The 13305-nt window shown below is 35.9% G+C and overlaps 1 protein-coding gene across 8 annotated transcripts in view; it reads right to left on the bottom strand.

The window, feature by feature from the left end:
• The window catches only part of amph (amphiphysin), a 31627-nt gene that overhangs the window by 17768 nt on the left and 554 nt on the right, over positions 1–13305 (bottom strand). For all 8 annotated transcript variants that reach the window (XM_084120015.1, XM_084120018.1, XM_084120014.1 and 5 more), the window contains exons 2-7: positions 8316–8396; positions 4927–4981; positions 4744–4838; positions 2433–2528; positions 2149–2256; positions 1934–2019 (exon numbers count right to left, since the gene is read on the bottom strand). In XM_084120015.1, the coding sequence (XP_083976141.1) occupies positions 1934–2019; positions 2149–2256; positions 2433–2528; positions 4744–4838; positions 4927–4981; positions 8316–8396 (521 nt within the window). The remainder of the gene's footprint in view (positions 1–1933; positions 2020–2148; positions 2257–2432; positions 2529–4743; positions 4839–4926; positions 4982–8315; positions 8397–13305) is intronic.

Genomic DNA, 13305 nt, shown 5'->3' with positions numbered 1-13305 from the left:
ACAGAATACTGCTTACCAGAGCATATTCACCACAACATACAGATGACCACAAGATACATACACATTACCTTACTCGTATTATTTACTATGTTTTATTACTTGTATTATAATTAAAATACTGTCTACAACAACACTCAAAATACTAACTACATTAGTTAAAGGGTTCAAAATGAAAATTCTGTCATCATTTACTCAGCCTCATGTCGTTCCAAACCTGTATGACTTACTCTCTTCTGTTTTTCAACTGTTTGTTTCCATATAATGAAATTCAATGGAGTCCAAAATAACATTAACAAAACAAAATTCACAATTTTCAAAATATCTTCCTGTTCCACAGTAGAAAGAAAGACTTTCATTATATGGACAATCATACAGGTTTGGAATAATATGAGGGTGAGTAAACTATATTTTAAAAAAAAATAATTTTGGGTGAACTATCCCCAACACGTATTACTGTAACACACCGCATATTGCTTAGCACAGCATAGCTACAAATATTTTTAGTTTCAGTCATACATAAGAGTAAGTCATGCATATACAGTTACAATAAAAATCCATTTGTGCTCTAAATAAACTGATGACAAATTCTAGACATTCTCATCTTTGTGACAAAGCAGATGACTCCTGTTGTGTAAACCAGCTATTTATGGCAGGTTACCACATCTATCATTATCAGTCCTGCAATTATCATCGAAATGATTGTCGTTCATATCCAACGCATTCAGTAAACATTGCAAAAATGCACTTCCCTCCACAGAGTTCCTTTAAACATCCAGATTAGCTCCAGCCAGCCGATCTATTGCTCCATAGCACAAAAAGCAAGCTTTTTTTTTAAAAAACAAGACAGGTAGTATTCGATCTACATGCATTGCATTTGACAAATCTGCCCCAATTTCTTCAGCAGCATATTCCATTCCCTTTAAAAGTGACCTTACCTCTTCTATTGTATGTAACCGCTGCGGAGTACTGTACAGCTAGCATGCTGTGCAACTAATGGATACTTTTAGAAAACTGGGATGTAAATGTGCATTCCAGGAAGGCCTTTGGTCAAATTAAATCAATATTATCGGCCAGAGCCTTGTATTGTCAGGGCACCAGGCTGTAAATATAACTGCCACCCCTCTGAGAGTACAATAATATATACTGGGCATGATACAGCAAGGCTTTAGTTATATAAGATATTGATGCTAATTATTGAGCTAGTCTTGCAAATAATGTTGTACACCAGTTAGTGTTGAATGTGAACAAAGGGTCAAAACGTGACCCTAGGATGTCCAACTAGGACAATGAGAACAATGAGAATTTTGGCTCTCAAAAGGCCTGTTCACACCAAGAATTATAACTAAAGATAACAATAAAGATATAGTTCTAAAAATCGTTCTCAATATTAAAGAATAGCAGAGTTCACACCACAGCTGTAACAATAAAGGCAAAGAGAAACAATATCATTGCAATCACTTTCAGAACAATTTTATCCAGCTGATAAATGAAAAAACATTGACAGCCAATCAGAATCCATCCATCCATCGCAATAAAGTGATCGGGTCTCTTCAGAAAATTTGGACCAAACCGCTCGAATCATATGGATTAGTTTTAAGATCTCTTTATGAACTTTTTGAAGCATCAAAGTGGTTGTTGTGTAGTTGTCTATGGAGGGACAGAAATCTTTCAGATTTCATCAAAAAGATCTTCATTTGTGTTCTGAAGATGAACGAACGTCTAATGAGTTTGGAACAACACGAGGGTGAGTTAATGATGACAGAATTACAATTTTTGGGTGAACTATCCCTTTAATAGAATTAAAACAATAAACTAGCAAGAAAAAAAATCAGGAATGCTCTTTATAAATGCTCTTCATGTACATGCTCTTCATATAAAAAAGTGCAACAATTAAACTCAGATTGCAGTAGCAGTCAGTCTTAAAATGTCTCACCTATCCCAGAGTGTGGGCAACTCATCCTGAAGGCCAACGTTAAGATCATCAAAAACCCTTTGGGCCTTTTTCAAGTCCTCTTCTGCCTACATACACACAAATATAGCATAAAAGCTGAAGCAATAGCTCAGATCACAGTATACCATATTTACCATTTTTTTCAGCAATTACAAATTGTATTCAGAACGTTTCAAAGGCCATAAACGCTGACATACTTTTGATATCTTCTTCTCATTCCTCATGGCTGAAGTCTGCAGGGTCTCAAGATGGTGTCTTGCACTGTCATAATCAATTAACTTCCTGCTTCTCTTTGCGACACGCATCTGGAGGGAAGGAAAAACACTTGTGGTTACTATGGTTACCCTTCAGCTGAATGTGTTTTCGCATTTATTTACAGCACTGTGCTGGCACATGCGTCAGCTTAGACAGTGCTTCTCATGAAAATATGAATGATACATTATTTAAAACCAATTCAGCATGAGTAAAATGACACCGGCACCTTGAGATCTGGGAACTGAGTCAGATATGTTTCCAGTGTGTTGATGGTAGAGTCGACCAGCTTCTGATGGAAGTCCTCCCACAGAACATCACAGTTCTGCAGAGGAGACAGGACAACCATTAGCAAGATTAACTGGGAGCGTTTGACAAGCATGGGTGATTTCACAGAGAATCTACTGTATAGCCCTCTTTAAATGTTATTCAGCAGCTCCTGTAACATAAACAGATGAGTTTAGGTGTTGGATTTATGATTCAGCAGCAGGGAAATTAAAATCTAATTAAGCTCTTACTCACTCACAGAGGATGCAAATCAGATTCAGAAAGCTGAATTCATTGCGCTCCCCCTCGGTGAGGTGTGAGTAAACAAAAATGAGCGTCCTTGGGTAAATGAAATTGAAATTCTCTGAGGACAGTGTTGAGTCACTGCCCCACTCCATACAAAAAATGACATATGCCATTATCCACTATTAATAACTCCCTCCCTCAAACCACATCATCTGTGTGCAGCAGGACAGATGGTACGGTTTGATTTTTTCTAGTTTTATGAATATGAAGCCATTCGTTTGTCACATGAACTTGTTTTCTATCCAAGAAGTCAGTATAAAATGTTGTCAACATGAGAAACATTCTCTGCTGCTTGTGTAAAAGGTGTTAATAAAAACAATATGCAGCCCTGATATGCGGAAAAAACGCATTATTGCTTGTGTGATTCTAATAAAATAATAATATTTTTTTTTATTATTAATTATAATAATAAAAATGTTATATATAAAACATCATAGCATATCAGTATGAATTTTCCTCAAAACAATTATTTTACAATAAATGTACATAATAATAAAATAAAAATAATAAATTAATATTAATTATATTAATATTAATATTACAAATAATCATAATGAATATTATATATAAAACATGAATTCACATTCATTCTGTTTCCTCAAAAAAATTTTTTTTACAATAAATGTACATATTCCTAAAATACAATAAAATAAAATCAGAAATGTAACACAATAAAAAAAAATTGAAATAAACAAAACTTTTTTCATGATAAATTTCCATCAAATTGAATTGAATAATCCTTACGTATTTCAATTAAAATACATTAGGATTATTCAATTAAATTTGATGGAATTGTCACATTCACCGTCTGTCTTCATCTGTCTTCTCAGCACTACACTTCCCAGTATCCTCCGTCATCATCACCATCACCTGTTCATCATCATCATCATCGTTGTCATCACCGCCTTCACCTGTGTTTCACTCATCATCACCGTCACCTGTTGTCTTTGTCATTATCTCTGTGTATTTAAGCTCCCCCTGTATCTCTGTTCACTTGCTGGTTATTGTTTGTGCACTAGCACACTGTTCCGTATGGTTGGATATTTACTTGTTGGAATAAAACCTTTGCTATTATTTTTTGCCTTTGCTTCGCCTTCTTCTTCAACCCACTGACGTTACAGGAATTTTACTATTAATTAAATTGTGTAAATCGTTAAAAAAAAGTGAATTAATATTCAAAATATTATACATAAAAAAACAGTTTTCTAAAAAAAAATATATAACATAAAAATATAACATATTCTATAAAAGATATTCTTCAATTTCTCTAATAGCAAAAAGACCATTGCACTCATTTATTTTCTCTGAATAACAGTTATATATACATGAATTAATGCCAGCTATTAAATTTGCTGTATGGAAATTTAAACAGCCCAAGGATTAACATGACTAGTAGACATGACCCCTTTCTGAATCTATCTTATAAATTGTCTGTAAAATGGATGTGCATAGGCTGCATAATAGACCTTAACGGCTCAGTGACTTGACCCCATTTTCCCTAAAAGGTGCAGCATTTTAGCTTTGGCTCAGGTACTGAGACCAAATCCCTCAGCTCGTGCGAGAGACTGCCAAAACCACTTTTCTGTTCTTAAACCCCAGATCTCACCAGAACAGATAAGAATGTTCTAGAGTTGGTGAGAATTATCTTCAACTGAACATAATGCTCAGGTTACCAGAGGCCAGGTATTTCATTTTCACCCACTTTCACAACAGTTCTTGAGCATATAAAACTGTGAATAGAAATCAACACCTATCCTTAATCTTTAGCAGCTCTTTTGATGAAATGTTACATTATGCAATTCCCCAGCATTTCCCACAGGCCATTTGTCTGATGGCTCTCATCTGTTTGTCACCACTAATATCTAATATTTATTTTTCTCTTTAATATTTTTCTTAGAAAATATTCATTGTCATTGTTTTACACATTGTACTAACACTTGCACAGTCACAACTATAATTCTGGCTACCTTTGCAATGGTCATGACATCATCCTTGCCGTGCCAGTCAGGCTCATATACTTCATGTAGTGACTCTGTCAGGTTCATAGACGCTTGCTGCATCCCTGCAATCATAACAAAATGAGAAACAGGTTCAGTATTGAGCAGGCATGTGTGTGTGTACTTGTATGTGCGCATTTTGCAATGGTTCACCTTTCACAGCTGCTATGTAGGCCTTCATCTCCCTCTGTAGCCTAGAGCCCTCGAACTATGGATCAAAACACAAAAGAGGTTCATCACATCAGATATTAAACCACAGGGACATATTGACAACATTACATCGACTTTCATATAGTCTGATCTGTCAGTGAATAGCATTTTTAAAAAGAAGTCTCATGATCAGCAAGGGTGCCCTTTATTTGATCAAAAATACAGTAAAAACTGTAATATTGTTAAATATTATTACAATTTAAAATAACTGTATTCTATTTTATATATATTTGTAATTATTCCTGTGATGCAAAGCTGAATTTTCAGCATCATTACTCCAGTCTTCAGTGTCACATGATCCTTCAGAAATCATTTTAAATATGCCGATTTGCGGCTCAAGAAACATTTCTTATAATTATTAGCAATGTTGAAAACAGTTGCGCTGCTTAATATTTTTTGAGGAAACCATGATAATTGTTTTCCAGGAATCTTTCATGAATAAAAGAGTTTGTTAGTGTAGTTTCTGAGCAGTTTTAATCTCATAGCTATATCTAATCACAGGAAATTTCTCTTCACACTGGAGAACACATAATAACTAGTTTATAACTAGTATATAAAAACAGTTTCAAGTGGTGCAGAAAAATAGCTGTCCATGGTGCTGAAACCACCGCATCACATTAAAAAAAAACGCAGGCAGTCGTACAAAAAACTTGCTCAATGCAGCAGATTGAAGTCATTTCATTCTCTGCATCCTGAGATGCAGCAAAAGGCTGCAAGGGGACTTGAAATGAAAAGCCCAAATGGCAACCTCTATAAGCTCTGATAACCTTCCTCTGCACAAAATGGTTAAATAATGAACCTTTCGATGCAGCAGCCTGAAATATGTCAGCATTAAGCATAAAAGGAACATTTCAGATGAGAGATATCATGTGTGTCTCATATATTAAAACACTTCAGCAAAGGTGCTAGAGTTTGTGTGTATGTGTGTGTGTGGTTATTTTAGCTTGACTGAAGAAACATCCACAGAATCTGGTGTAGGCCTTGCAATCAGCCATTGTCAGATTTACAGTATTTCACGGGCCCTGATGCAGATAATTGATGTGCACAATATCTCAGTACAGTTTATGGTTCCATGTATCTGCTCCAACGGGTGTTTTATGAGCCAGACTGGCAGCATATGGCAGTGGGTTCAGTTTTGCCAGTGACTGTAAAATGTAATATTGGACCAATTAATTCTTCATGTACATCTCTCTGCACAAACCATCCATCACAGGGTGACTACAGGAAGTACACAGCAGAGAGTCATTGATGAAGCCCAAAAGACTGGGGAGGAAGGGGTTAAAGTTTGGAGGTGAGCAGTGTTTCTGGAAGCACTGGCACACTGGAGCATAAAGCAGTCTAATCAGGATTAGTGAGGACAGGTGGAGAGGGTGGGATTAGACTGCTTCTTTTTCTTCAGCAAACACACACTTCTTCTAGAACTAACACGTCCCTCGCAGACACTTCACTTCAGCTCCATATTTAATAGCATAGCTTTTCATCATCAAACAAATCAAATTTCAGACAAAATGAGTTGGTATTAAAAATGGAGCTGTTTATGAAATGGCAGTTAGTGCGCGGTAATTAGTTCAATCTAATGTATCTTGCTGTTTATATGGACTATGGTATTTGCAATTGTTGCGATATAAAATTAAGCATCATTGTGAATATCGTGATGATTTTAATTTGCGAATTACCTTTCTGAGATGTTTTGTGACTCACAAGCTTGAGAGCATTAAGACAGGGATGATTTAAAAGCGTCTCTGATTTAGACTTTGAAAGCAAAGTTTGATTCATTGAATTAGTTTAAACTTTTCCTTTTAGTGAATCAAGTCAAAAGACTGAATCAAAGATTAATTTTGCAACATCACTCAAAAATGTTAGCGTAAGATCTTGCATGACAATTTTCATATTAAACTATATTACAAAATATTATTATAAAATTATGATATTTCCATATTAATTATTTTAGTAAAAATACTGCATACTCCATGTACTTTTTCCTTTTGTTGCTTTAGTAAAAAACTTTTTTTTACTTGTACTTTAAATTTAAATGGCTACAGTGGTAGAAATGACAGTTCCTCTGATTAAAAAAAACCCATCCTTTTAAATACTTATATATAATAGCCAAAAGATATTAATATGTTTCATTGAGATATTGAACAGCTAATGCAGAGAGCACTATTAGCCCAGAGATTTCTTAAGAAAGAGAGAATTGAGAGAATTGTGTATGTGATTGTATATATGCCTTTATTGTGGCATTAAAGTGTTGTAATGACAGCAATAATGAGAATCATTTAGACCGCAAAGCCTTTTCATACGAAATAGAAAATGTGACTACACCTTTGAAGTCTTTATCCTATTAGTGCAGAAAACTATTATAAGATAAAGAATATCAATGGACATTTTCCCACTAATATTGTCCCCTCTCGTTTAAAAGTGATATATAAACAGAATGAAAGACAATAGAAAATTCTGCTGGTTAAACCAGGGCTCAGTAGTTTCGGGATTTCTTCGCTGTATTCTCGCTTTTTGCTCGCAGGTTTCTCTCTAGAGCTCCCCCTACAGCTTCGGAATAGATATTTGACAACACTGTTGTAAAAACTCGTTGGCGATTCTCAGACGCCAGAGGCTAGTAGATCAACGACATCAAAGCGGATGGGACATTCTTTAAAACGTCTTCTTCATTCGGGTTCAAACAGCGTGAGGGAGCGCAATAATGACAGCATTTTAGCAGATTTCTTTTGGCCGTAAAGCAATTGTTTACATCGCGAGACCTGATATCACGCGATACTTCCTGACGCGGCGGCCAGCGGCCCGCCGGCTCAAAGTTGCAAGTGCGTATTTTCCGCTCACGGGCACCAGGGGGGTGCGAAACGACCACCATTCAACCCGAAATAAGTAATATAACCATTCCAATGACTCCGAAGCTGTTCAGTTAAGGTAAAAAAGTTACTTAGTTCACCTTTAAGCACAATGTGGCTGTGGTGGGAAAATCAATCCAGCAAAGCAACCAGCCAAAGAGTGTTATGGAAGTAAAATAATGACTAATGTTGTTGAAACACAAATTGCACGAATTGAAAAAATGCATCGCATTAACAGTGCTTGAATTTGAATTAGTGGTGTCAATTGATTAAAAAAATAACTTATTAAACACACATTTTTATTGTAACATTCAAGTTTTTAATAATGAAATTGTATATGAAATGTTTTCATTTGAAATATTCACAGCGTAAATATACAAATATGTTGTCATTATTTTACTTCCATACTCTTTGGCTGGTTGATTTGCTGGATTGATAGACCCATTAAAGCACCTGAAAACTGCATCGCTCTATTCACACTCATCTTACCTCCTGTCTTTTGAAGTTCTGCACACACTGCTCAAACTGTTCATCTTTCGTCTCATCTGCCTTTCCCAGCTTCTGCAGAACCTGAAAGAAGAGAACACAAGGATTCAGAGAAAATCAGGTTGATTCATTCAAAATATTTTGGACAAGATGTAACAGTTTTTTAGTTATCTGACCAAGTAAAAATCAATTATTTTTTCCAAACATCATGATTCTCAACCAATTCCAAACATTTTTGTCATCCATATAAATGTTTGCATTTCAATAAAGATGAAAGAAAAAGGCCAGCATGAACAGAAGAAGCATAGCATCCGTAGCATCTGATTCACACAGCATTTCTTATTGATTCAGCTGAGCCATGATTGAATTCCCATGAGGGAATCTTCTAACAGTGTCTGAACACCCTGTGGACAATATGACATGCACAAAAAGAAAGGGCTGAGCAGGAGCGGGGGAGGAAGACCGGGCATATATTTCACTTCCTAGTCTGTCAAGTCTTTCTGCCAAAAAGAGGACTTCTGTCACATGACCACCTCACTGCCTACCATAGTGACTAACACATGAAAATGGCAGTCAACTGCTACTCAAACACTGCATTTGCTGAGAACAAGAGGGGTGCCTGTTTTGATTTTAACTCCACTAAAAATATTGAAAAGCTACCTACTTTTTGATATGTCCTTTTTATGTAAGGTTTAAACTGTTGAATATTTACATAGTTTGACTGCGTGCATACAATGACAACATACAACCAATGGACATAATGTGAGCAGGTTGTGTGCAAACAATATACGATTGAAGTCTTTATAGTCTATACAAAGGAAATGGATGTTTTGCTTTGGCAAACACACACAAAGTGCTACACCAACAACTTTCTGGGTTTATCCAACCTGTACAGACAAACAAGATGGTATGTCCTTATAGACCAACTTAAAAATTGTTATGTCAGGCAAACTAAAACCTGTACTTTATGTGGTGTGACTAGTAACTGGTGTTAATCATAGTCTAAAATATTATGTAATATTAGATTATAAAACCTACCATAATTTTTAGCTCCTTAAAGAAACAACCACAGATTGTGCTTTTTATTTAAAGTGTGTGATTCAGTGAGATTCAAAAGTTTTGAAAAATAAATGACATTGTATCTATGATTTTTTTTACATAATATTTTAGCTCAATAATATTCCCTGAAAGTTGTTCCAGCTAACCTAAAAGAGTTGTCTGAACAAGCAAGTTCATTTTGAGCAATATTGCTGATCAGTGTTTATATAAAAATACCTTTGTTGTAAGCAGCAGATTACAGATATATATGGCGTTTCCTCCGGGGAGGCAGTGCCTCCTCAAAAAAATTGGATGAGAAAATAATGTATAGTACAAAAATAAAACAACGCAAATATTACAAAATATGACATTAAAATTTGGATAGATCACTCGGTTTTCTATAGTAACACCGTCCAGCAGTGACACCAGCGGGTAAAGTTACAGCGTGAGTTTGTGTCTCTCTTGCCTCCTGAGCTCATTGACTTTTAACAGACACTCTAAAGCATGCAGAGGGTTTAGTTGGGGGTAATTAAGAATGAATGGGGGAAAGTCAAGTGAAAGGAGGCAATGCCTCCATCGTGCTATGATTGGTTATGAATGGATATGATTGATTCACGCGATAAATCCCACCTCTTGGTTGTTTCTTCTTTTTTTTTGATAGTGTAATGTTTATTTAACCAGGAAAATGTGACATTAATTCTGTCAGGACCACTATCGTCAAATACAATTGACAATTAGCATACTGTGTTCTTTTATTTTAGCGTTGTCTGTAGATCACGCACAGAATTTTCCACTATCATCAGCGGTTTTATGGAATTGCGCTCTCATGTTAATTTCCCTTGTTTGGTAAATCTGGCCCATAGTTTATAGTATAGTATAGTATAGTATAGTATAGTATAGTATAGTATATATAATATATAGCATAATATTAAACCATAAGAAAAACCAACTGATAAAATTGACAAATTCAAATGTATTGTATTGCTTATTTATATTTTGCTGAACAATTTATGAATTTATTGGCTGAAGAGGCGGTTTGCATTTACAAACAAACTTAAGGTGTTAAAACGATGTTACAGAGGGCAATTAAGATACTTGCTGAAAGAGGTAAAGTGGTACATTTAAGTAATTGTTACAATTATACAAACATAATTTACGTGTTTAATACAATACAGTAAAATGTACAGTACAGTAAAGACAATAGCTCCCATGTGTAAAAGTGAGAGTATATGGCACAGGGTTCAGTCAGTAAACCACAGGAACGGCCCCCTGGGAACATGAATAATGTCACATACAAAAGCTCCACATTACTCCTGGGTGGAAAGAACGTGCCATCTGTGTCTTTTCTTTGTAACACACTCACACATGTTAGTAGAGGCTTTGATATGGATCAATAGGTAGTGTGTTGTGAGTGACACCAACATCCCATGATACATATACTGTAAATCAGGGTCAGGGAATATGCATCACAAAGATACATGCAATACATGTAATGCTCTCTAATCAGGCTCAATTCTTTAATAATGCACACAAATATTTTTAAAATCGATTAAAAAATAAAGAGATCAGAATATTATACTGCTGTTAATAATAAAAGTACCAAATGTAACATTACTTTAAATATAGCACTGTATCACACTATAAAAAGTAGAGACCATCACTCTGGTGTGTGCTCATCTGTATTTCAATTCTTACATCTAGAGTCAGAGAATCAACACTGAACTCTCCAGAAGGCAAATGTTACTGACCTAAGACACAGTGCCTGGAAGCATGGAAACACTATACAACAGAAACAGCCAGCCTATGAAATATTAACACAGCTTAGGCCTAAAAAACAGACACTCCACCCTGCCTCATCCATTCAGGCGAGTAACGTCCTCTATTTTATGTCGACAAATGATCTTTCAAAAAGTGTTTTATAATGTTTACCAACCCCCCCTTTTATAGCAAATGGAAGAGTCCCATTCAAACAATTATAAATGATTTCCCAAGATGTGGATGCTAATATTTATCCTGCAATAGACACGAGCAAATGACAAATCAATTTACATGCATTTTCACCATCATTCTGCTTTACAAATGCATTGAAAATATTTAAGTCACAGCACTTAGTATAATCAATGCTGCATCCAGTTCACAATTACACCGTCACAATGCGGCAATGTTCCTCTGACATGCAACAGGATTATGATCCCTGTTGATATGAGGTATTCTGTCCCCACCAGAACTCAGATTAAAGGATCTCTTACACCTCTTATCATGTTATCTACCCTGGCCAGGATATTCTGTTCCAGAGGCAGTAAATTGTATACCTGCTCTTAAATGTGGTCTTAACTCTCTAAAGGGAATCATGTTACATTGATAGAGATTGTGAACAGTCAGGCTGAACTGTGTGGCTTCATGATGCTCTTATGAAATCAGATCAGATTTGATATTTGTCTGCGTGGCTTCAAAAATGCATCATCAAATGGTAATATTCATAAATTATATAGGACCTAGAAAAACTAGAAATGATAATAGAATAAGACAAAAACGTAATATAATTTAAATGAGGGAAATATTATTCTCTGTTGGCAACATACCAAAGCTCTGCTTTTCATTATAACAATTTATAATGAGTCATCAGGTAAAGTGGGGAAAATAAGTGTCATGATTGATTGTTTCTTAAATACCACAAGGCAATCAAATATAACAGTCATTAATAACTGCCACGAGGATCCTCATTATGAAAATGTTTCATTCGCCTGATGTCACTGTAGTGGTTGTGGTTTTGATGTCTAAATTTTTAATGATAGTTGAATGGTCAGTTACAAAAAACATTGTTGCAATGGTTTTACTGTATCTTAAAATGTATTTGGGCAGTAGCTTTCATCTATAATGGGACATTTTTAAATTGTTCTTATGGATAATGACCACTAATAATTATACTACACCCACATAACATAATAGACCTTAGTCAAGCTGGTCAAGTCTTGCACCAGTAACAAACCAACTAAAGCAACTAATGTTCCAAAAGCCAGCTTGGCCACTTTAAATAGACACGTGACATGTAATTAACTAATTTAAATGAAGAAAATATTTAAATTGCTTTGATCTATTTACATTTAGGAGGGTTTTAGCAACTCCAAAGGCAGGCAGAGGATGCAAAGCTTACTAAGTCTCCATCACGCATCTACCAAAAACTGTCCGACTTTTGCAGAGTTCACCCTGAAAAACACCACCGCAATGTGTGACATCCATAGTTCATACATGCAAACATGAAACACGGATTTCAAGGGAATCTTCACTTTCGATGTCTCACTACAGCTGGCCCTCGGGTCTGTGAGTGAACCCTGGGTATTAAAAGAAAAGCAATCCTCTTACTGCAGCTCGGCTCGGGCTGGGAAAACCACTACTGCTCTGTTTACCAGACGCCTTCAGTTTACTAGCTGACAGACATTCATTTTCAGTTCGCTTCCAACTGCAAAATATTGCGCAGGGGAAAATCCGTATAACCCCATGACCAAATTCCATTCTGCAACTGAATGCCATTGTCAAAGACACCACTCGAAAGCGATACAGCTCTTTGTCTATTCGGACTATTTCTCGTTTTAAACAGAGCGAGACTGCAGCGTGTCTCTCTACAACCACCTTCACGAGCGGCCTTCACGATCTCGTGGCCACTAGGAAATCTCCCCCTGCTAGTATTCATACCGCATAGACGAGGGCATCCCCCACCTCCCCTTCTCCTGACCTTGCAGGGAAATGACAGCTTCAACCAACATCTTGGGTAATAATGGATTACATCGTCAGAAATGCCAGGAAAATCGATAGAGTAAAACACCTTGCCAAAATAAGAATGAATGACACGGGCTACAATAATACGTGTCACTGTATCAGTGACACATTCTAATCTATAGTCATACAAGGTTTTCATTTCTCCAACAAGAAGGCACATAATATATTTAGGCCACAA

Source organism: Abramis brama, assembly GCF_963993115.1.
Source record: "Abramis brama genome assembly, chromosome: 7".
Classification (NCBI taxonomy): domain Eukaryota; kingdom Metazoa; phylum Chordata; class Actinopteri; order Cypriniformes; family Leuciscidae; genus Abramis; species Abramis brama.
Note: the sequence above shows the minus strand (reverse complement) of the source record. Positions and strands in the feature narration are given on the sequence as shown.